We start from the raw sequence: 22,340 nt of genomic DNA, 5'->3' as shown, positions 1-22,340 counted from the left end.
CCCCGAGCGCCGCCATGACACCGCGGCGGAGCCCCTTCCCTTCCGGTGCCGCAGCTCTCGCGAGAGCGCGCCGGGCCCCGCCCCTTCCGGCGATGGGAGCGCGGCAGCACGATGCATTCGGACGACGTGAGTCGGTTCCGCCCGTTGATTCGGTTCCACCGGTTAATTCGGTTCCGCCCGTTGATTCGGTTCCGTCCGCCCCCCGTGCCCGCTCCGCTGTTGGGTCGGTTGCGTCCGGCCGGCGCGCGCCCCCCAACACGTGGCGGGGAGTCCCCGTGTCCCCAGCCCTGGGAGCGGGGACACAGACCCGGGGGTGTGAACGGGGCTGTGACAGCAGCTGGGATGTCCCTGCGTGCGGAGAGGGGACCCCAGTCTTTGTGGGGGTGTCCTCCCCAAAGAGCCTCACCGGGGGCTGCGGGAGGTGGGGTGGCAGTGTGTCACCCGCTCTTTGTCACCCGCAGGTGATCTGGGACACGCTGGGGAACAGGCAGTTCTGCTCCTACAAGATAACGTGAGTTTTTGGGGGGCCGAGCGCTCCCGGGTTGGGGGTGCAAGGCGCTTCGGCAGTGACAGGCACGGGAGGGACAAACGTGCGTGTCCCCGGTCCTTGTGTCACCACGGCCACACGTGAGGGGCACAGTGGGGTGTCCCCCCATTTCTGCTTTATCTCACCTCTCCTTTCCAGGACAAAAACGCAGAATTTCTGCCGCAATGAGTACAACCTGACGGGGCTGTGCAACCGCTCCTCCTGCCCGCTGGCCAACAGCCAGTATGCGACCGTCAGGGAGGAGAAAGGTGAGATGTCCCCTGGGTGGGGAGGGGACAAAGACCCCCTGCCCGAGGGCACCCTGAGCACCCCGTGCTGTCACAGACACACTCAGCCCCCTCCTGGGATCACATTCCCCTTTTCTTTAGGTCGGTGTTACCTGTACATGAAGACGATAGAGCGGGCGGCTTTTCCCCGTCGACTCTGGGAGCGGGTGAGTTAATGAGATCGCTAACGAGGTGCAGTCTGATGTAACGCACCAAGACTGCCCCCAAGCACAGATGTGGCCCCACTTCATCACTGCTCCGTAGTTCAAATCTTGTCCCTCTAAATCCAGGTCTTGCTAAGCAAGAACTATGAGAAGGCGCTGGAGGAGATCGATGAGAACCTCATCTACTGGCCGCGGTTCATCCGGCACAAGTGCAAGCAGCGCTTCACCAAGATCACACAGTACCTCATCCGCATCCGCAAGCTGACACTCAAGCGACAGTAAGTGACGTGACATTGGTATAGGCAGAGCTTGTAAACAAACCTGGCTTAAATGGACTGAACCACAGCGTAGTCTGCATGTATAAATGCACTTAAACTAATGTAACTGCTGCTTGTTGCCCTGAAATTTGCTCTTCTGCTACGTGAGAGGCTGATGGACTCACTGTTCTCTGTAGGAGGAAGCTTGTTCCTCTGCGTAGAAAGATTGAAAGGCGAGAGAAGAGGAGAGAGGTAACGGCAGCTTTTTGTGAATCTCCCTTCTATTCCCTCTGTTGCACGTGTCTTTCAAACAACTGACACGGCTCCTCTCTGCTCCATCAGGAGAAAGCCCTGATTGCTGCTCAGCTGGATAACGCCATCGAGAAGGAACTACTGGAAAGGCTGAAACAGGACACGGTGAGGATCGCTGCTGGAAAAGTGCTTCCCCAAAACACAGAACCCCTAGGGCAGGGGCTGAGCCACAGGTTCAGCCTGGTTTGGTAGCACCTCGGCTGCCTTCCTCCTGCGACTGACAGAAAAATCCACATTTTCCTTTTCAGTACGGAGACATTTACAACTTCCCCATCCACGCCTTTGACAAAGCTCTGCAGCAGCAAGAGGCAGAAAGCGAGAGCGAGTCCGATGCAGAGAAAGAAGAAGAAGAAGATGAGGAGGTAACGCTTTCAGCCACGGCACCACAGTTAATCCCTCCCTGACCGGGTGGGGGGCACTGTAGTGTGAATGGTGGGGTGAGAAGATGAAATTCGGAGGAGTGACCTCAGAAGAGTGTGTATGTACAAGTGGTGGCTTTGATGGCTCTTCCACTGTGAGTCGTGACGCTGTGTTGTGCTCAGCCTGCATGTACTGACTGCTGCTGGCTTGATTTCTTACAGGACATGGATAAAAGAGAGTTTGTGGAAGCAGAGGACAGTGACCTCAGCGACTTTGAGGTAGGTAAAGCACCAGATTTAAACTGTCAGCCTGAAACAGGAGGTTTAGTTCTACAGCTTGCTTTGATGTCACTCTGGTCTTTCTCAGGACATGGATAAGTTGGAGACAAGTAGTGAAGAGGAGCAGGAAGAGGAAGAAGAAGTAGAGAAGAAAGCCTCTCGCTCCAAAGCGAAGGGCAAAACTCCCCTGAAAGGACCAGCCAGAAGAAAACGTCCCTACATTGAAATAGAATATGAAAAAGAAACAGAGCCAGCCACCAAAACAAAAGCAGCCTGACTCCTTCCTGAACTCACATTTTGTGCTGAGTGACGGGACTGCAGACCTGTCACGAGAAACTCCTTCCAGCTTCCGCCACTCTGCGCAGGACCCTCAGTAACTGCGCCATTTTCCATACTCTAGACTAATGATTTTCCTTATGAAAAGAAGGATTTCTGTCCTGACCCCAGGCAACTGCAGCAGGTTTGCACGAGTCCTGCATGAAGCGCAGTTTGAAGGGAGAAGACTTCAGAGCTCTAAAACCAGACCAGGCTCAGCTCGGGCTGTGTGTGGGGAGGAACCCAGACTGGGGGCACTGCTGCTGGTTCCGAAGCTGGAGCAGCCCACCTGTGGCCAGGGGAACACACAACTCTATGGTGTTTGGGCGAGTTACGGGGCTAAAAGGGGTGGGATGAGAAAGACAGTAACTTCAAATAAATAAAAAAATATTTTACTGTACAAAAAGCAAGGTGAGCGTTGGATCAGCCAGGCCTCACGCGTTCTCTTGCACTTGTCTCAGGCATTCCCGGACACGGTTCTCCTCGCAGCTGCCGTACACACCTTCCAGCAGGACCTGAAACAACAAAGGCATCAGTATCCACCTCAGGTTTGTGTTGCTAGCAACCCGCCCCAGTTGTCTGTTGGAAGAGAATAATACAAACCATATATATACACACACATATGTTGATATTTATCTAGTCACCTATCAAGTCAAACAGTGATGCTGGGGTGGTGGAAACTGATGCTTTCTAAACCGCTCAGGCTTGAGGAAGCCCATGGGCTCTGGGATGCCCCATGTTGCCCGTTCTGAGGGTCCCAGCTCACCTTCACCTGCCCTTCGGAGCAGTGATCCAGCAGGATGAGGCACTGGGTGGCTCCCTGGAGCAAAGCGGCTTTCACCGGCTCTGGCGTGGAACCTCGGTCGGTGTGTACATCCCACATCATCCTCAGCAGGGCTTTGAGGAGCACAGGGAGCCGGCACGGCATTCTGCAGGGGGAAACAGCAACACAAACCCTCTAGAGCTGGGGGAAAGCACAGCCTCGCTCAGCAGCTCCCACGTACTTCAGGCAGGACCTGCTGTTTGCGTGGAGCAGGACTGTAGCTGCCCTAAGACAAGCAACCCATGAGGCTGCAGAAGCCGCCGCGTTCCTTATGCCCATCAGAGGGAGTGTACAGGCCCCGAATGCACAGGAAACATGTTCTATAGCGTCTTTCACCCCTGGAGCGGTACCTGGGCCAAGCATGCTCTATGGTGCTCCGCAGTGTCTCCAGTATTCCCAGTCGCGCCTCTTCCTCAGGCCCATCACAGACTTCCAGATAGCCCAGGATAACGCGCTCCAGCCTCTTCAGGTGCCGCGCAATCAGGATCCCAAGCCTGCCAAGGTGAGAGACACGCTGAGCGGGGAGATCCAGACCAAGGGCACAGCAGATCCCTGTGGGGCTGTGATCGCCGCTCTCACCTCTGCACAAAGGCCGGCAGGGCCTTGGCGTACACCCGCCGCAGCGCCAGGCGATGCTCGGCCTCCATGTGCGTCAGAACCAGCTGCAGCACCTCGTCGCAGGCGGCCGTGGGCCTGGGCAGCTTCTGCTGCCGCCGCGCTCGCTCCAGGATGGGCAGCAGGTCCAGCAAGCACAGCAGCACGGCCTGGTTCGGTGTGAGATGGGAAATCTGGGTGATCCTGCTGGTGTTCTCTCCAAAACACCAGTGAGCTCCAACCCTGCTGACCACCCACAGCTTTTACTACCTGTTACCAGCCCTCTTCAGCCAGGCTGCCACCCGGGAAGGGCACGAGGCAAAAGATCTTCCCTCCACTTTGAGATTTCACTGAATTACTTTGTCTCTTTGCCACAGGCAGTGGTAGTAACAGCCTGACTGGATTGTCTGCGAGGAAACAGGTTCTGCCGCTGCCTCATGGGGCTGAGTAACAACGTGAGGAAGATTACAACGAAGTTCCTACCTGGATGAGAGGGGCCTCTCGCGAATAGAGGTGGTTGTACAGCGCGTGGTACACGACCTGAGCCCTGTTGAACTGGCACAGATCAGCAGCTGGCTACAGCAACAGAGAACAGAACATTATTCCTGGGCATGGCATTCAACACCCACCTAACTTAATAAAAGACAACAGCCTTCAGAAACCCAGGTCTTATTAAACAAAAATCCAAACCACACCAACCCTCGCAAATACTCCACATTAGGAATTTTGCTGACAAGACAGTGGGAGCAGGTGTTACAATAACTGCAGGTTAAACTCCACCATGCACAGGAGCAGCCGCTCTCACTCCCCTCGCCAGTTGCATTTTTGCAGTTCCACAGGTATTACTTTAATATCCTGCTCTGCAAACTGGCTGATACATGAATAAGCTGAGTTCTAAAGATGGCAAAGCAATTCTGTGCTTCGTGTTAACAGCTGGAAGAACTACACACACAGGGACAGGGTGGAAGATGGAGCAGAATCGCCAGGTTAACAGCAGAACCAGGCTTACAAGTTGGGAATCCCAACAGGTTTGATCCTTCAAACACCGCGCAGGAGGGGATCCAATTCCTCAGATCCCTTACCACATTGAGAATGATATGATGCAGGCAGCGCACACCCAGGATCTTATTCTCCTCCCGATAGTCGTCCGAGAGGAGCAGCGAGGGCGGGAGGACCCGCTCCAGGTAACGGCCCAGCCAGGGCCGGGTGACGTGAGGCAGCGTCCAGGAGAACACGAACTTTGTGGCTGGGTTACGCTTCCACGTGTCTCTGGAAACACAAACAGAAGCTCAGCGAAGGCTGGAATTCATGAATGCTGATTTCCTCCACATCAGGGCCTCTCAGCGAACACTAAGCTCTGATTAATTACCCCCTGCTTCCATTACTGGGTATCTGTGAAGCTTTTGGCCGCATATTTATCATCTAGTGTCTTGTAACATCTGAGCTCACACAGTTTCCCAGAAGTTTTCAGTATTTCCTACACAGAGATGAGCTCAACACACCACCCTCTGCACCGCCGCCCTCCCCTTCCTACTCACTTGGTCAACTCCTGTTTCAAGATCCCCATCACAGCTGCAAACCTCCCCTCCTCATCTTCATCCTTCCCCCGCAGGAATTCAGCCACCGACCCACAGTCTGCAGCCCGAACCAGCGACGCCAGCAGCTCCTGCGCCACCGACTGGGACCTCGCATTTGTCCAGGGCCTCTCCACAATGTGTGTCGCGGCAAAGACGTAGATGGGCCCCATCACGCGGCCAAGGATCGGACACACCACGGGGACACCCAGAGACTCCTGAGCCTTGGCCGCTTCCAGCTTCTCAAGGAGACGCAGAAACACTGAGCCAACGTCTGCTGCTCTCTCTGCCGTCGCGGCGTACGCGCTCTCCTCCCCGGGGAGATCCGCCGCGTCTTGCTCCTGCTTTGGGGGTGCGGCGTGGCCACTCAGCGTAGCCACCAGCTCGCCCAGCACCGCGGGGCTCCGGCCCCCGAACAGCCACTGCCCGTCCGCAGCCTCGATGAGCACACCCAGGTCTCTGAGCACGCCGGCCCCGCCGGGGCCCTGGGAGAGGAGCAGCCCGAGCTGCAGCAGCACCTGCTCGGCCGGGGGAGGCTGCTCATCCCGCGGCCCCTCCAGCCTCAGGGCCCGCACCAGCCCGCTGAGCTCCATGGCCCGGCCCTCGCCGCCCTAAAACCCCTTTAAACACACCGACACACGCAGTTTTAAACACCCGGCCCGCAGGGAGCGGCGCCCTGAGGGAAACAACCCCCGGAGCGACCCCAAAACTCCCCACAGCTGAGCGCGGCCATCATCTCCAACAGGCGCCGCAAACCGCGCCGCTGCCGCAAAATCACGTGCTTGCCGTAAAGGCGGCGGGGAGAGGGTGTGGCGATGTATGAATAAATTAGCATGTGTAATTAATCACCGATAGGCGGGGAAGAGCGAATAATTCGGCTCGGAGAGCGGCGTGAGGGAGGATGTAAGCGCGGGAGCGCTTGGTGCAGAGGGGTCTGAACCGGCGGGCGCGGGAGAAGCGGCGGGAGGGTCTACCTCGCCCTGACACAGAGGTGAGGGGCGCGGAGATGCCTTCAGGCGCGGCGAATAATCCTATGATCCTTCCGGTTCATAGCAAATGATGAATGGGAGCGGCACGCGAGTGCGTGACGTGTGCGCCCTGCGTTACGACGTGGCACATTACCCTTCTGAGCGCCGGGGGGTCGCTGACGTCAGTGTGACGTCACTTATGGTTATGGTCGCAAATAACAGCATAAGGAATCACGGCGTCTGGGTGTCCTGTGGGTGAGTCCGGCCCAGCGGGATCGCGGGTGGATCCAGCACCGGACGGGCAGTTTTGGGTCCATTTCAGGCACTTTGAGCACTTTTCTGCACTTACACATGTCCGTGGCCCATTGTGCGCCCCTCGGGGCCTTTGGGGGTCCCGACCTCCCCCTGGCTCCCCACATCACCCCCCTGAAACGCTGCCGCCCCCGGTGACCACTCACAGCTCAGACAGGCTGAGAAATTGTCCGTTTAATCGTTATTTTGCAGAAAACTGTGTGTGTGTCCCCCTGCGGGGGGCTGAGAGTCCGGGGGGGATAACGTACAAAAATACTCTGTGTGGCAAAGGGGGAGGAGGGAGCGGGGGGGACACGCAGCCCCCGCCGTGTCCAGCTGTCCCCAGGCTCCCGTGGGGTCCCCACGGAGCGACGTACAAAACCCAACCAAACCCCCAAAAACAAAGCGACAACCCGCGAGTTAAAAATCCCAACCCGCAGATCCCGAATCCTTAGAGACGACGCGTCTGATCCCCCGGGACGTGGGGCCGGGTGACGCGGTGCGTGGGCAGCCCCGGAGCCGCGGTCCCGCCGCCGTCCCCGTGGGCTCTGGCCGGCCAGGAGCTCACACCAGCTCGTCCAGGAGGGTCCCGATGCCCGCGCGGGGCTGCGCCGGCCCTGCCATGGGCTTGTTGCACATGGGGCAGACACAGCGAACCTCCAGCCACTTCACCAGGCACCTGTGGGGTGGAAAAACGGGGAGATGCGCACCCCCGCTGGGGAAATTCCCCCTCCCCGGCCCCTCGGCCTGGCCGTACTCACTTTCTGTGGAAGGCGTGCTGGCACGGCAGCACCCCCAGCTCCTCCTTCACCTTGAAATCTTCCAGGCAGACAGCACAGGTCTGCTGTGGGGGGCGAGACGGGGGTGAAGGCGAGTGCGAACACCCACTGCGATGCCCACGCGTGGCCCCGCTCCCGCCAGAAATCCCACCGCTCTGGTGCCTCTTCCCAAGTATTTCCAGCTGGGAGTTCAGCCCAGTTCCCAAACTGCCCTTGGGGAGGGGGTTTCTCTCCCCATTCCCAGCCATGTGGTGCTGGCACGTCCCCATCCCGGCCTCGCTTTGCCTGTGAGCCACCTGTGACCCCACGGAGCAGAGAGGACGTGTCCCAGAGCATCGGCCCCATCAGCCCCATCTCCATCCCAACCCGGTACCAGTCAGATGGGACATGTCCCAGAGCATCGTCCCCATCAGCCCCATCTCCATCCCAACCCGGTACCAGTCAGATGGGACATGTCCCAGAGCATCGTCCCCATCAGCCCCATCTCCATCCCAACCCGGTACCAGTCAGGTGGGACATGTCCCAGAGCATCGGCCCCATCAGCCCCATCTCCATCCCAACCTGGTACCAGTCAGATGGGACATGTCCCAGAGCATCATCCCCATCATCCCCATCTCCATCCCAACCTGGTACCACTCACCCCATGCACATTCAGCCTCCGGGCATCACCCTTCAGAACCACCTGAGGGAGAAATAGAGGTGAAAGATTAACACGGGAGGGATTTTGCCATGAGTTGAGCCCAGCTGGACAGAGGCAGGTCATGCCACTTTTGAATACACCCCAGTAGGACAAGCAGCATCGGTCCCCACTGTGTCCCAACCCACCTGCGGCCCCAAATTGCTGCAGTTACATGTGGGAAACAACCCCTGACTTTACCTCCTTGTACCCGAACCTCTCGCTCTGAGCCTGGTGCCGCAGTTTGCTGGAGAGGGGGAGAAAAAGGCACTGTCAGTTTTACAGCATCCTCAAGGGTCAGGTCTGAACAGGGCGGCCAAGAATATTTGGGAGGCACCTGAAAGCCGGGGAGCACGCCCTTCCCGGCCAGGATCTGGGGACAAGCGGCTCTGAGGCTGCGTTTGTGCCCTGGGCAGAGCACAGCCAGCAGGAATGGGGGAGCGATAAGAGCCGGCAGCCCCGATTGTTTGCCTTAGGAAGTTGTTCATGGTGCAGGAAACGCAGTTATTTCCAGCACTCGCCCGCCGGCAGCTCCCAGCCCCACTGTGACCTTGGCCAGGGCGAGGGCGCCGGGGAAAACCGCCTGGCAAAGATACCCAGCAAGACACGGGGAGAGGGGACCGCAGGCAGCCCTCGTTTGTCCTCCAGCCGAGACACCGAGATGAGCATCTGCAGCCCCAAAAACGGCTGAGATGCATGGAGATGCAGCATCCCGAACCACCCGGGCCCTGCAGAAACACCCACTGCTGCCTTGGCTTTGGGATTAAAAATAGTTGTCCCTGCACAGGGAGTGTAAATGTAAAGACACATCCTCTCCCGGGCAGCACCGCTCCTTCCCCGCCCGACACAATGCGTCCCCCCGCCCGCTCCCCTGCAGAACAGGAGCCCCTTCCTGCGTTTCCTGCCCTGCTGTGGCCGCGGGGACCGTGGGGACTGTGGGGACCACGACTGCGCTGGCCCCAGCTTGACGGGGGGAAAATCCTCCTGGCGAGCGGCTCCCGCATCATGGGACAAAACAAGGGGGTGCTGGGGAGGGCAGGGGGTACCCCAGGGTTGCTGCCCCACCGCCGCAGCCCCCCCAGCTCACCTGATGAAGTAGCAGCAGAAGATGAGGCTGAGCACAAAGACGAAGATGCCGGTGCCGAAAATGACCATGTAGATGTTCAGTGGCAGATCCTGGAACGTGATGGGAGGCATCGTGCAGGGTTTACTGGTATAAATCAGTCCCAGACTGCAGGAGCACCCTTTGGGGGGGAAAGTCAGTGTTTAGGTGGAAGGAGGGGACAAAGAAGTGAAGAAGTTCGGTGAGAGCAGGGAGAGCCTGGGCTGACTCCGTCCCCTCCGGAGTTTGCAAAGTGGGCAGGAACCAACGCCAAGACATGGGCTGGTGGCCCGTGAGCTGGAGATCTCCCCGGGAAGAGCAGCAGCCCCTCCGAGCAGCACGGAGAGCAGATGCTGCTGCATTCCCACAGTCACGAAACCCTTCGCCAGCAGCGCAAGCAAACGTACCCCAGGCAGAATCCAGGCGTCTGGGAGAAAAGGAGGCCCCGTGCTTTCATCTCCAGAGAAACACATGGAGGCTGGAAGGGGATTTAGGGAAGGACAGAGCGAAAAAAGAGCTTGAAAAACAAGAACAGTTGGTGACTGTCATTGCTCCCTGGGAGCCAGAAATGGCAAGTGGCTGGTTCGTCCTCGGCGCTGGGAGACGCGCTGGGGCTGTGCGGGAGCACGTTCAGCACCACAGTGACCACATCCCCTTCCCCAGCAAAACCGTGGGTGCAGGACACGTCAGCCTGGGCCACTGTGTCCCGCTGCGAGGCCGACACTGCAGGGGGAGCGCGGAGAGGGCGTCACATAGAGACGGTGACAGTGCGGCCACCCCAGGGTCCCCACTAACCAAGGGAACAGGCAGGGAAACAGCAGCCCCGCTGCAGCTGCTTCTGCTGGGAGCTGATGCAAAGTCAGGCTCTGGCACTAAATAAGCGCCGCTTTTTATGTCTTGAAATCGCGCTGACCCCACAAGAGCTGCAGCTTTGATTTCTCATCAGATCTTGCTCAGACGGGACTTTAAAGGAGAGCAGCCCCCGAGCCCCATCTGTGCTCTGCGGAGCATCTCCCCCCGCCCCGTCCCTTGGTCTCATCAAAAAGCTCCTATGGAAACACTTCTGGCTTTAATTACAGCCCACTGAAATCCTCCGCCTGTTTCTCATGAGAGGACGAAATTTGCGGGCGGCAAAACTGCACCAGCACAGGGTCCCAGGTTGGGTCCGTCTGGTTTTGTCCCCGCTGTGGTGGGGACAGAACGAGCAGCGGGGGCTGCAGAGGGACCCGGGACATCTGCGGATCAAGGGGAGCCCGAGCAGGACGGGCAGGCAGCAGCCCTGGGGTGACATCCTGCTCGGGGACACCCCATTCCCAGTTATTCCCAGTCTCACCACAGCGCTGGGGCCGTGAGCTGTGCCCACGGGGAAAGCACAGCCCAGTTTTGGTGCCATAAACCTGCATTTGCAACGCGCTGGGTGCAGGAGGCCGAGCAAGCCTTGCAAACGGGCAAAAGCAACAATACGTTGTCGGGGAGCTCAGAGCTCTCCCAAGTTTAAACCGCAGTTTGTGGCTGTGCAGATGGAACAGGCAGCAGACAGGAGTCTGGACCGTAGGAAATGGGGTTTTCCTGCTCCAGAGGGCAGAGCCGCGGCCCATCTTTGCCTCCGGGAATCGCCAGAGACAATTCAGCAGCCACTTCTGCAGAGTGAGAAGGGGAGGATTTGTTTGTCGGGTCCTGCTCTCCCAGCCTTCTGCTCTGGAGACCACCAGGTGCACGAAAAGACAATAGGAAAGGTTGTTTTCTTTTTCCACTTCCGTGCTGGAAAGGATTGATAAATGCTAAAAAAAATATATAATAGTCTATCAGCTCTTAAAAAAAACACTGAGCAACCAAGTGAGGTAATGCTGGTGGGACACGGGCTGCAGAGCAGCTGTTGATGGATGGAGGAGCCTCGTCTGAGGCCAAACAGAGAGTCCTGGGTTGTGGAACAATAATGGGTCACGAATGAAACAATAACGTTTCCTACGTGTATTTCAGATGGAGAGCTATTCCAAGAATCTGCTGAAAAGCACCAGCCGTTCCCGTCCCTGCCAGGAGAGCCGCTGCGCCCCATCGCGTGGGGCAGAAATCCTACTCCCCAGCCCCACAAGCTGCTCGCTGAGCACTGCTCCACGTTAGACGCCCGAATTCCTTGTGTCTACGAGCCACACGGATGCCGAGAGGGACCAGAAACAGGGAAAACACTGAGGGTGCTGTGACTCCAGCCCCATAGTGAAGGAAGCAGAGGCGCCGCTGTGACGTGTCCCTGCCAGCTGCACACAGCTGGCACAGCTAAGTTTAGCCTCACCAGCTCAGCAAGGCTCATTCACGTGAAACAGGCTCTCAAGAACCCACGGGCTCCAGGCTGCGGTGCCGAAATGAAGACCTGGCGGGCACCAACCCCAAACAACCCATTTCAATGGGTTAAGTCTGACGGTTTTGCACCCGAAACCAGAATCATTGAAGGCAAAGTGCTAGAACAATTATTTAGTTGAAAGATGCGAGAAGAGGTGTCACTAGACATCTGTGAAAGCACCTACAGAGACGCACTGACTTTGCGGACCCATCTCTCTACAAGAAGGATGCTCAGAAAGGCTGTTCATCTTGCTAGCAAAGTGGTTTTTTCCATGCAAGCTGCAAACCCTCCCCTTTGTAAGCCCATCCTGCGCAGGCACATGGATTTTGCTGAGCAGAGCTTCTCCCTCACCCCAATTCTTGTTCAATAAAACAAATGGAAAACTCAGCAGGTCATTAAATAAAACCATTCTTTCTACTCCCACACAAAAGCTGTGGGCTTTGCATCAGAAAATTGAATGCAGCCTCCATATAATTTTTGCTGTGATGCTGGAACAGGCTTCCTGCAAAAGTTGCCCCTAAGCCAAACCGTTCTCCATGGGGGGTAAGCAGGTCCCCCCCAAATAAAGTCACTTGGGGACTGCAAAGTCCCCTGAACCACAGCTCAGCAACAGGAGGAGAGATTGTCATGTCCAAGAGGAGCTGAAATGCCCCGGCAGCACAGCATATGCTGCCTGTTACTGTATTTTGAATACACCTATTTAAGTTGAAAATGTGATTTCTTTAGTGGCACTCAGACTTATTTACACCAATGGCCCCAGTCCTGCAAAGGTCCTTAGGGGCGCACGGATAAGCAATTTTGCTGGACTCTGCTGATGTAAATATCTGCCAGCTCAGGGCTTAAAGCCAAAACGCACAAGTCAGAAGCCCACGGCTGGTCTCCTGCACCCACGTCCTGCCCTTTGAACGCGGGTGGGCTCTGTTCCCGCTGTTTCCAATGCCCGTGCGTTCGCAAGCTGCCGAAAGCTGTGGCCGCTCAGAGCCTCGAAAAGCAAAGTCTCTCTTATTCGGGATGTTTCTTTAACTCAGACATGTTTGCATTTTCTGCTGTGGAGCACTGACTTGCATTCTGTTTAATGGAAGCCCATGCACACACCACATGTCCAGGGCTGTTTGCAGGACCGGGGGCTTCTCGTCCCCCAAGCTGCACAAGAACACACGAACTATGTGTTACAGGAGAGGAAGCCACTGCTTGCATTATATTTAGCTTCAAAGGCTGTAACCCTTTCATAAATCAAAATAACCCAGCCTTTGTTGCTCAGGCCAGGCTTTGATGGTGGAATTCCCAGCACAGCTTCTCAACTACTTAATCATAAAAATAAACCACTTCTCATTTAAACCAAAACCCCCCTCACATGTGCAAACTCAGCTCCACGTTCCTGACGATTTCTTACAGCGAACACGAGAGCGAGGAGCCAGGGCCTCGTCTGGGGGCTGTTAAAAATCAGTTTATTCCACTTCTGCGGACACATGAAAGATATGAAAGAGGTCTGGGTTGTTTTGTTGGATTTTGTTTTCATTGCGGCCAGCAGATGAAGCGAAAGCATGGCAAACCCGTTTAGTAATTGGCTTTATTCCTGGGAGATGAGCGGGACTCGCTGCTCCGGGAGACAAACTCCTTCCCCAGCCGGATCGGGACACCCTGGGACCCCAGAGCGGGGCTGGGGCGGGAGGAGACGGACGGACGGACGGATGGACCGAGCAGGGAGCGGCAGCGGAGGGGCTGGGGGCGGCGGGGGGCTGCCCGCTCCCCCCAAACACACACCCTCTCCCCGGGAAGGAGGGAGGGGAGCGGCTCCCCACGGCCCCCCCACCCCAGCCCCCCAGTCCCCCCGCTCTCACCGTGGCACCACTGGAACGGGGGCATCCGGCAGCCGCTCCGCCGTGCGCCGTGCGGGGCCATGGCCGGGAGGGGCTGGCCCGGGAGCGGCCCCCCCCCTCCCCCAAACCCCGCCCCGAACCCCCCGAACCGCCCCCGGAGCCGCCCCAGCGCCGAGCGGCCCGGGGGGAGCTCGGGGTCCGACACAGCGCGGCTGCTCCCGGCGTGGGCGTTTGTATCTGCCCGGACCCCTAAAACACGCACGGGCAAGGGGTTCTGCTCAAACACGGCCCCATCGTCCGGCAGAAGTCACTGAATCACAGAATAGTTTGGGTTGAATGGACCTTCCCAGCTCCCCAGTTCCACCCCTGCCATGAGCAGGGACATCTTCACCAGCTCAGGTTGCTCAGAGCCCCGTCCAGCCTGGTCTGGGATGTCTCCAGGGATGGTTCATCTACCACCTCTCTGTCTCAGTATTTTACTACCCCCATTGTAAATAAAAAAGCACACAAGGGACAGCCAAGCTTTTTTCTTAGCACTCTATTTTTACAGGTTAACACTAGGCATGGAGGACACCCAAACACTATGACAAAAAAGGCCTGTTTGCCTGAGCCCACACACCAGACCAAATTATATCACGGACCAGATTATATCACATCGCTACACAGACCAAGAACAAATGGGAAACAAGACAAGGAACACACAGAGCTTCAGTCTCCTGGGAGGGAGGAATGGGACTGGCTTGGCAAATGCATCCACCACCTGGGGGAATGAAGCCTTAAAGGCTTCCTGGAGCCAACAGGGAGATATTAACCCGAAACGTGGGGCCGAGTCCCTCCGGAGGCATCTTGGAGCGAGCAGGCTGGGAAGGAGACGGTGCAGGAGGCTGACCGAGGTTGCAGGATTGCAGGCTGAGGGTTTATGCTTTACCACTATAGCTCGCATGTCTGGGGACCCCCCTTTAGCCGAGCAGGACACCCAGGGCCAGTTACATGTGAACCACAAGCTGCCAAGCGTCTGCACGGTGCAGAGAGCCCCGTCTCTGCCACTCAGCGGGCACCGCGGTCCAGTGAGCGCTGCACACACCCGGCTCCCCCCGCACAACCGCTCATCATCCTTCACGCACTCCTCTTCATCCTCAGGGCGTTGTCCAGGGCGACCAGCTGGCGCAAGAAGCCCCGGTTGGGGATGATGCCGCGGTGGTCCTTGACCGTCTTTATGGCTTCTACAAGGGGCATGTGGTGGCGGATCATGAGGTAGGCGAGGACCAAGGTGGCCGACCTGCTCACCCCGACAGCACAGTGCACAAGGATCCTTCCTGGGGGTGAAACAGAGGGGCTGGCTCACAGCAGACCAGATAACCCTATTACAAAAATACCGAGGACCCAACTGTTTGTCATGGTGCATCCTGGAGCTGTGGCTCAGGCGTGCAGAAATAGAACTATCTGTGTTTTTTAGGACGCTTAGCAACAGGATGTCAATCCAGCTTCCCCCAGGCAATTTCTCCCCACCCTGCTCCCCACATCTCTCCCAGAAATCATCCCCACCGACCTTCGTTCAGCGCTTGGTGGATGAAATCAGCTGCAGGGTAGAAGTAGGGGCTCATGTCGAAGGACGGCGAGTCGTGGGCCTCGATGCCCAGGTAGCGGATGCCCGTGCCCTCGTAGTACTCGGCGCCCCCCCTCCACTTGCTGTGCGAGGCGTTGAGGACGTGGGTGATGCGCAGGTGAGCCAGCTCCCGCCGGTTGGCCGCTATATCTCTATCCAGAGCAAGAAACAGCACAGGGATGCGTAAGTTTAGCTAAAAAATACGTTTCCAAGGACAGCGTAAGGGCTGTCCTGGGCAAATATTTACACCTGAGAAGCATTTGGGGTTGGTTGTTTGTTTGTTTTTCAATGCGAATCAGTTTAACAATTTAAATTCTCATCTGGTCTCAAAATTATTAGAGAATAATAAGAGCAAATTAACTCAGAGTACCGTACTTCATCCCATTTTTTCCAAAGTTCTGCAGAACAACATTAATTGCAATGCAGCACTAAAACTCAGAATTTAAGCCGCATTCGAGTACAATATCATTTCAAGTTTTCTTTTATCAGAATATTTCCCCAAAAGGTGCTCCAACGTGTAAGGATGCATCCTAAGGGGGAGCAAGGTGGTATTTTGGAGAAGGAAACCAGACTCTTAGGATTTTCCCATTTCACAAACACACCCCGAGCCCCCCGGTTCATGTCCCCTTCCGATACATACTGATCTCCCAGGTAGAGTCCTGGCCAGACCTCATCAGCGTGATTACAGGCGGTCTTGCCCGTGTACAGCAGCCTCTCGAGCTCGAAGACGCTGAGGATGGGGTGCTTGCTGCGCTCGTCCCGCGAGCCGCGGCTCGGCGACCTGGTGCCGTTCCTGGAGAACCTGGACAGGAAAGCCATCGGGGCTGCCGAGACCCACAAGGCATACCTGTGGGGTCGTGAAGGCCGGAGGGTGGCCTGGAGGTCCCTTCTGCTGCTGCTGCCACCCACGGTCCTGTCATGGAAGCAGTGGAGATGCCGTTAGAAGAACTGGGGACCTCTCGCTCCATCTCTTTGTAGAAATTCCGACCTAAAGCGGCCAGTTCGCACCTTCCTGCTGAGGGGGCTGTGTGGATCCAGCTACCCAGCGGTTCCCAGAGTGAGACAGAGCATCCCCTACGCTCTTTCGAGCCGCCTTTCATCGCTTCTGCTGCCAGGGCTGCTGAGGGCAGGCAGAGGCAGCCAGATTGCTGAGCCTCCATGGGCTGAGGTTCTGCTCCAGCCCCATGACTTTGGGTTGAGGCCACGTTGGCAAGAGATGTTCTACACGGGACCACCTTCCTTCTGAGCTGGCTCTGGGGCTCTGCCCGCCAGCGGGACGACGCCAGCTCGAGAACTGATGCTGCCAACCTGCCATCAGAAGCAATGAAAGGCGGCCAGGTCTGGGCAAACCACCAGGACTGGGGAGGAAAAGCCCCCAAACAGGTGGAGGATTCCATATGGCAGCACGCAGAGTCTGGCCAGGACCCAGACTCCTACAGACCAGGCTCAAAAGCCTGTGGAGAGGGGTAGGTGGGATTAACCCCTTCTAGTCCAGCAGTCGTGGCACTGCATTTCAACATCTTAGACTGGTTTGGGGTGGGAAGAGTTAATTTCAAGGGACAAGAAAGCTCATTTTACACAGAAGATCCTCTGGGACGCAGCTCTGCTCTCAGACCTTTGGATCATGCTGATACCTGTCACACATCTGCAAGAAACCTCCCTGGAGACCCTTACCCAGGTGGAGCAGAACAGTCCTGCAGCCAGATCTCCTCAGAGCTGCCTTTTTCTGCCTTTATTTGCTGTTGTTTTTTGCTCATTTGCTGCTGCCCCACTGACAGACCCTCCTGGACATGAGAACACAATTCTCTTTCCCACCATCCCTGGGGGGTGTCCAAAGAGCATCCCCCAGCGCAGCCCCCCCAGCTCAGCACTGGGACCAGTTGTCTCTGGGACCCGGGGGACAGGCGGCGGTGACCTTGTGCTGGGTGACAGCACGTCTGTCTGCTCTGACATTCTGCCTCAGGCACCGGCCAGCAGCCAAGTGCAGAAGGAAGGAGCCTCCAGCCATTTCTTGGCAATGTGCAGAGGAGAAAACATTGCAAGGGTGCCGGGGAGCTCGGAGGGAGTCCAGAGAGACTCATGGATGTCTCCTTCCCCATTCCTTGTCCCAGGGTGACAGTTCAGACCCTGCCTGGCATTTTGGGTGCTGCACAGGGGGGGTCAGCCCTGCCCCGCTGGTCCCCGGCACCGGGAACGGGCCAGATCTCAGCCCGACATCGCCCCTGCCCTGCTGGACTTTGGGCTCCTTCATGCTGGGACTTCAGACTTGGCAAAGCCCACCTGGAAAAGGCGGCTGGCGTGGCCCCTGCGCCTTGCGTGACCTTGGCTGCCGCGCAGCCACAAGCCACCGGCGTGGGGAAGCGGCAGAGGGCTGGAAAAACAACCGAATCACCGGTGTAAGGCTGTAGCCGGGCAAACAGCAGCCCCTCCGATTGCTACAGCTGGCTGGGGGAATAGCAGCCCCCACCTATCCTGGGACGCAGCTCAGGCCCAAAGGTGCCTTCCAGCACCCCACCCCCAGCACCCCCCCAAAACGCTGGAGGGGAAGAGAAACTGCCCCACGTTCCAGACCCCCGAGCAGACCCCAAAGCACCCCTAGCACCCAAACCCCCCCAGGCATCGGCTGCACCCCCGGTTTGGGCAGGAAACCCAGGGGCTCGCACCCCAGCGCCGGGAGGGAGGGGAGAGGCAGCCGAGCCTGCACGCTCAGAGCATCGCAGAGACAGACAGACGGACACGCAGGAGGAAGGAGACGCCCACCCTGCTACTCTACCTTTGCGAGGGCTGAGATTTGCCGGCTGGGAGCGGGTGTTGTAGTCAGATCCAGTCGGCCATGTCTCCCCGCTGCCGCCGCCGCTGGAGAAAGGCTGATGTATGAACATCTATTTTAAGCCATGACATGTCCAGAGGCAGGTTTGTTTATATCATGCTGTGCATGGATGGGGAAGGGAGGAAGGAGGGAGAGGGACACGGCTGCGGGGCTGGCATGCAGGCATGCACAGACACACGCGCAAGTGCCCATTACTACGCAGACAAAAACAACAGCAACAATAACGTATGGAAATTCTCCTGCCAGCTCTTCTCTCACTCCTCCTCCAGCAAACCAGAAGCCACAGGCGCACAGAGAAGGAGAGAAGAAAAAGCCCATAAAGTGGTGCTGATGGCACGATCGCCCATATCATCAATTTGTAGCCGTCTCAAGAGGATGCTCCTTCTTTCCTTTTTCATAGGTGACCTTGTCGTCCCCCCTTGCCAGGGTCTCTTTGGCAGAGCCAAGGCTTTGTGACATTTTCTTAACCTGCTAAGAAAATAAACTGGGGGTGAGATGACAAATTATTTACAAATTCATGTTAAAGTCAGGGAATACTTTATTTTCCAGAAAGAAAAAGAGAAGGGGTGTGGGGGGGTGAAACTCAAAGGAGTGAAGCTTTTTGTTTTGACATTTTCTAAATGACACCATTCATTTCAGAAGTGCCGCAACATTTTAGTTCAACATTTTCCAGGCACAATATCCCCCCCGTTTGAAGTGCTGCCTTTCCATGTAAAAGTTTGACTCCAATCAGAAAGTAGGAGTGTGGTGGGAAAAACAACCCGGGGAAGAATTGAAACACGCTGTTCCAGGCCAAATGACACATCCAGATTTATGGCATTCCCTCCCCCATTCCTATTTGACTAAAACCCCAGAAAAATTCCTCTTTCATTTTCAGCTTGTGGTTATCCCAGGATGCCACCCCACAGCAGCACACACAGTTCAGTCCATTGGACGTCTAGTTTAACCCCCACCACACATAACTCCATCCCCCCAAACACTCCTTATCAAACAGCTCTGCTGTGCATTGAGGGATGGCGTTCCCAGCAGCCTGTAAAATGTACCTCTAACCAGAAGAACCTGCAACCCCCATCACAAAAGGTTAAATCTGAATTTAGACAACCGACATGAAATAAAATTAGGTGGATAAGTGTTTTGGCAGAGCGCTGCCTGCGGGGAGCTTGCTGGCCATTTAAACAGAGGAGTAGTGGTTGTTATGGTTTTATTCCAATGATAATGCTGGAACTGCTTTGTGGAGCAGCCAGAAGACCCCAACAAAAGCAGCATCTGCTTCTTCGATAGTGAAATCTCAGGTACTTCGGAATGCCTGGGCAGCTGCATCACGGAGAAGTGTCAGCAATCTATCTTCTTACAAGGGAAGCTTCTTAGACACAAACCAGAGCTCTTTGCTCACTGCCTCTCCTTGTTTTCCATAACCGTCCATGCTGTAGCACAGACCGAGTCCCTCCTTGCTCCACGGGAGGATTTATTGGTTCTGGTTTTTGCTTTGGGAGCTCCTGGCCTTGCAGAGGCCACTGGGCGGATCTGCAGGCTCGGTGGTGGGGGGGGCACAAACACCCTCGGGGCTTTGCTGTGATTTTCACACATATCTCATTCAGTTTCCCCACCTCCCTCTCATCACCCCCAGCTCAGGGGCCTCTCTGTCATCTGTTTTGTCCCGAAAAGCAATAAACTGCTCTGAGAACTAATCACCAAGGCACAGGGAGAGAAATTAAAACACAAACCCCCAAACTCTTTCTCCTCCTGGCATTTAGTCTCGCAAAATTGTTTCCTCTTGAGGAGCATCCAGCTGCATGACAGGACACCGAGGTGTCCTGCAACCTCCCTTCCCTGTTAGACTTATCGCTCCATGATGCCCAAGCCCACTGAGAAGGATCATCTGGTCCTTGGCAGATAAAGATTCTATGGGAACACCTATGGAGACACAGAGAGGAGGGTCTGGCTTCCCCCAGCCATGGGCAGAGAGACCCCCCAGGGCTGGGTGCTTCCAGGAGGGCACTGGCAGAGGTTTTACACATCCCCTGGCTGGCAGAGCTGCCTGCTCTGGGGTTCGGGGTGTTACAGCAGGGCTGGCATGCTGGTACGGGCAGCAGTGAGAGCCCCGTATCTCAGCTACTGTCAAAAACTGCTGTGCACAGCAGGCCTGCGGCGGCGGGGATGCAGCAGCTGTTTTCAGCTCAATTAGGGATGAAATCGGCTCCCAGCAGAACGAGCAGGGCACCCGCTGCTCGCAGCCCTCCCCTTCTCCCAGGCTGAGCCTGGAGCAGCAACCAGGGCTGGGGCTGCAAAACCCACGAGTGAGCCAAGAGCAAGGGCTGCTTGGGCAAGTTCGCAGATCCAGCCACTGGAGGCTGCTCTGGTTATACATAAATCACCGCTCTGTGTCTTGTCAGGCGTGGAAAACTCAACAGAAGGAAATAAAGGGCAGGGGTTAGAGAGTTTCAGAGCTGCTATTTCCTGCCTTTATACTCCCCATGCATGCAAATTCACCGTGGTCTTCACAGCTCTGCTTTAAAGATCAGAGATCAATCACTTCACGCGCTAAATGCTGCTTGTCCAAAAGCCACCTGGAAGGCACAGGAGCCAGACGTTATTATACTCAATCATAAACAGAAAGAATACACGTATTTCATCCAGCATGTGCTATTTGATAGACCCACTGCAGAGGAGGGTGGCGGAGGGAGGGAGTGCAGAGGGCACACATTGCTGCAGCGCAACAAGGTGAAATTAAGCCTACTGGAAGTTAACAGTCAGGGTAAGGAGGTGGCACTGCTGAAAAGGCTCGTGCAGGATGGCAGAGCAGCATTACAGCCACGTACTGAAAGGGATTCGAACGAATGTGATTTACTTGGCGCTGAAACTGCCCAGGGAGGAATTGCATGTGCATCTGAGGGGGCGATATTAAAGATTAATATTATTAATAAATCCACCATGCACGCCATGGCTCAGGCTCTTCTCTAACTGCACCGTGGATGAAGCATTGTAGAGTGGGCTCCACCGCAGCCTGCCTCGAAATACATCACAGAAAATTCAGCTGAAAGGGCTGAGGCCATTTTGCCAGTCAGTCCAGGGTCGGATCAACTCTCCATCAAAGCAATGAAGTAATAAAGAGTAATCTTCACTGTCTACTTGCCTACCTTTAGGTCAGGGACAAAGATCGCTTTTGGGGCTCCATTCATGCTGTGGCAGCCTGGAAGGAAATTGCAAAGCTCCAGGTGGGCACCCAGCCAGGGCTCTCCCAAATCCAACCTGGGGACAGTCATTGGGTGCTGTGAAATCCCCCCCCAGCCCCCAAACGCATCTCTACCTCCCTGGAAGAGCTGCGATCGAAGGCAATAAAACCTTGGAAGCGAGGACATGCGAGTAACACAACCCCTCTGTGCCCATTCCAGTAGCGTCAGCCAGAAAGTTAAAGCCCCGACGCTTGGCCGTATTGATTCGCTGCTGGAGGGGGCCACTCGAGTCCTGGCAACACTGAGATATTTTCCACTAAAAGAAAGAAAAAGGAGAGAAAAAAACAGAAGAGGTGGAAATAATAGGCACCAGGCTCATTGTCCAACAGCTGTAAAACCTGCAGAGCCTCAATTTGCGAGGAAACGGCCCCTGTCCAGGGGGAGGGAGCCAGCTGCTGGCTCCGCTGCACACTTGCAGTGTGTGTGATTACTTAGCGGGGAGACTCGGAATTGCTCGTGGATGCATTTTGCCTGTCATCCACTGTCTTGTTAATGCCAGAAGCAGCCTGGGATGGATTAGAGTTGCTACAGCGCAAGGAGGAAAACAAAGAAAAGGAAAAAAATCACAGAAGAAAAAACAGACGAAAAAACAATAAGTTGCTGGTGAAATTTGCTGTGAAATCCTGATGCTTTCTGTCCAACTGCTCGCTTCAGCTTGTCACGTCTTGTTAGCAGAGCAGGCTGGGGCACGGTCCAAACCTTCGTGAGGCTGGTGAGAGGTTTGCTCTTGACCTGATGCTCAGTTTTATTTCCATGCTCGGAAAGATGTCAAATGGAAGAGAACCACCCGCCCCCCGGAAGGGAGCACAGCTGAGACACTCATGGTCGGCTAGCGAGGAGTCCGAGCTACTCACACTTTTAAAGGCTAAGATGAAGGTCACATCTATCTTCCATGGCAAAGTGATCTCCGAAACAGAGCAAAGCAGCCCTGGAAAGCAGAGCCTCGAGGGCAGGGGGCTGGGAGGGCACCGTAGCTCCATTCGGATGGTTCTGCTCTGTAATCAGCACCACACCTGCACGGCTCAAACCCGTGTGTGCAAAGCCCAGAGCCGAGCGCTGGTCAGTCCGCACCACACCTGACTCCAGAAGCTCAGATTTTACTCTGGCAAATCCAAAATCCTTAGAGAAATCTGCTTTGGAGAAAAAATAATGAATTATATCTGCATCGGAGTGGAAATTGGGGCCGAGTCCCCAGCAAATTCACACT

General features: G+C 56.0%; 4 protein-coding genes and 1 non-coding gene across 8 annotated transcripts; 2 read left to right on the top strand and 3 right to left on the bottom strand.

The window, feature by feature from the left end:
- Window positions 1-20: 20 nt before the first annotated feature.
- On the top strand, window positions 21-2,905 carry MAK16 (MAK16 homolog). The gene is made up of 10 exons (XM_013369866.3): window positions 21-126; window positions 462-511; window positions 686-795; window positions 916-980; window positions 1,104-1,255; window positions 1,432-1,486; window positions 1,577-1,651; window positions 1,795-1,908; window positions 2,128-2,184; window positions 2,273-2,905. Exons 1-10 carry the CDS (start codon window positions 112-114, stop codon window positions 2,459-2,461), a joined length of 882 nt encoding a protein of 293 aa, XP_013225320.2. The 5' UTR covers window positions 21-111; the 3' UTR covers window positions 2,462-2,905.
- On the bottom strand, window positions 2,870-6,263 carry TTI2 (TELO2 interacting protein 2). The gene is made up of 7 exons (XM_005510835.4): window positions 5,455-6,263; window positions 4,999-5,185; window positions 4,400-4,492; window positions 3,902-4,086; window positions 3,673-3,816; window positions 3,266-3,428; window positions 2,870-3,014 (listed from the first exon to the last, which is right to left on the bottom strand). The coding sequence occupies exons 1-7, from the start codon at window positions 6,081-6,083 to the stop codon at window positions 2,934-2,936; spliced, it is 1,482 nt and encodes a 493-aa protein (XP_005510892.2). The 5' UTR covers window positions 6,084-6,263; the 3' UTR covers window positions 2,870-2,933.
- Window positions 6,264-6,526: 263 nt separating this feature from the next.
- On the top strand, window positions 6,527-6,622 carry LOC110365026 (small nucleolar RNA U13). Its single transcript, XR_002424208.2, has one exon. It is a non-coding gene; the product is annotated as a small nucleolar RNA U13 (small nucleolar RNA).
- A 307-nt stretch (window positions 6,623-6,929) lies between these two features.
- RNF122 (ring finger protein 122) lies at window positions 6,930-13,590 on the bottom strand. 4 transcript variants are annotated; one of them, XM_065040899.1, is made up of 7 exons: window positions 10,102-11,288; window positions 9,714-9,784; window positions 9,292-9,448; window positions 8,406-8,451; window positions 8,169-8,210; window positions 7,511-7,593; window positions 6,930-7,428 (listed from the first exon to the last, which is right to left on the bottom strand). In XM_065040899.1, the coding sequence occupies exons 3-7, from the start codon at window positions 9,399-9,401 to the stop codon at window positions 7,314-7,316; spliced, it is 396 nt and encodes a 131-aa protein (XP_064896971.1). In that variant the 5' UTR covers window positions 9,402-9,448; window positions 9,714-9,784; window positions 10,102-11,288; the 3' UTR covers window positions 6,930-7,313. The 4 variants fall into 4 exon arrangements, with proteins under 4 accessions (XP_064896971.1, XP_064896968.1, XP_064896970.1 ...); XM_065040896.1 differs by lacking the exons at window positions 9,714-9,784; window positions 10,102-11,288 and adding an exon at window positions 13,486-13,590; XM_065040898.1 differs by lacking the exons at window positions 9,714-9,784; window positions 10,102-11,288 and adding an exon at window positions 13,486-13,590 and having other exon boundaries at window positions 7,511-7,590.
- A 385-nt stretch (window positions 13,591-13,975) lies between these two features.
- On the bottom strand, window positions 13,976-18,329 carry DUSP26 (dual specificity phosphatase 26). The gene is given in 5 exon segments (XM_005510836.4): window positions 13,976-14,780; window positions 15,014-15,222; window positions 15,711-15,983; window positions 17,844-17,868; window positions 17,871-18,329. Coding segments are annotated over 5 exon segments (789 nt in total). The 5' UTR covers window positions 17,953-18,329; the 3' UTR covers window positions 13,976-14,580.
- Between the last annotated feature and the right edge of the window lie 4,011 nt (window positions 18,330-22,340).

Source organism: Columba livia, chromosome 25, assembly GCF_036013475.1.
Source record: "Columba livia isolate bColLiv1 breed racing homer chromosome 25, bColLiv1.pat.W.v2, whole genome shotgun sequence".
NCBI classification, from domain to species: Eukaryota; Metazoa; Chordata; class Aves; order Columbiformes; family Columbidae; genus Columba; species Columba livia.
Note: the sequence above shows the minus strand (reverse complement) of the source record. Positions and strands in the feature narration are given on the sequence as shown.

Excerpts from the sequence above, each read along its gene's own strand:
- TTI2 (XM_005510835.4), bottom strand. The coding sequence starts at position 6,083 with ATGGAGCTCAGCGGGCTGGTGCGGGCCCTGAGGCTGGAGGGGCCGCGG. Across the intron at positions 4,493-4,998 it reads ATCATATCATTCTCAATGTG|CCAGCTGCTGATCTGTGCCA; the intron begins GTAAGGGATCTG and ends CTGTTGCTGTAG. Across the intron at positions 4,087-4,399 it reads GAGAGGCCCCTCTCATCCAG|GCCGTGCTGCTGTGCTTGCT; the intron begins GTAGGAACTTCG and ends ACACCGAACCAG.
- RNF122 (XM_065040896.1), bottom strand. The coding sequence starts at position 13,546 with ATGGCCCCGCACGGCGCACGGCGGAGCGGCTGCCGGATGCCCCCGTTC. Across the intron at positions 8,452-9,291 it reads TTCTGCTGCTACTTCATCAG|CAAACTGCGGCACCAGGCTC; the intron begins GTGAGCTGGGGG and ends CCCCCTCTCCAG. Across the intron at positions 7,429-7,510 it reads CAGCACGCCTTCCACAGAAA|GTGCCTGGTGAAGTGGCTGG; the intron begins GTGAGTACGGCC and ends TCCACCCCACAG.
- MAK16 (XM_013369866.3), top strand. Across the intron at positions 981-1,103 it reads CCCGTCGACTCTGGGAGCGG|GTCTTGCTAAGCAAGAACTA; the intron begins GTGAGTTAATGA and ends CTCTAAATCCAG. Across the intron at positions 1,256-1,431 it reads AAGCTGACACTCAAGCGACA|GAGGAAGCTTGTTCCTCTGC; the intron begins GTAAGTGACGTG and ends TGTTCTCTGTAG.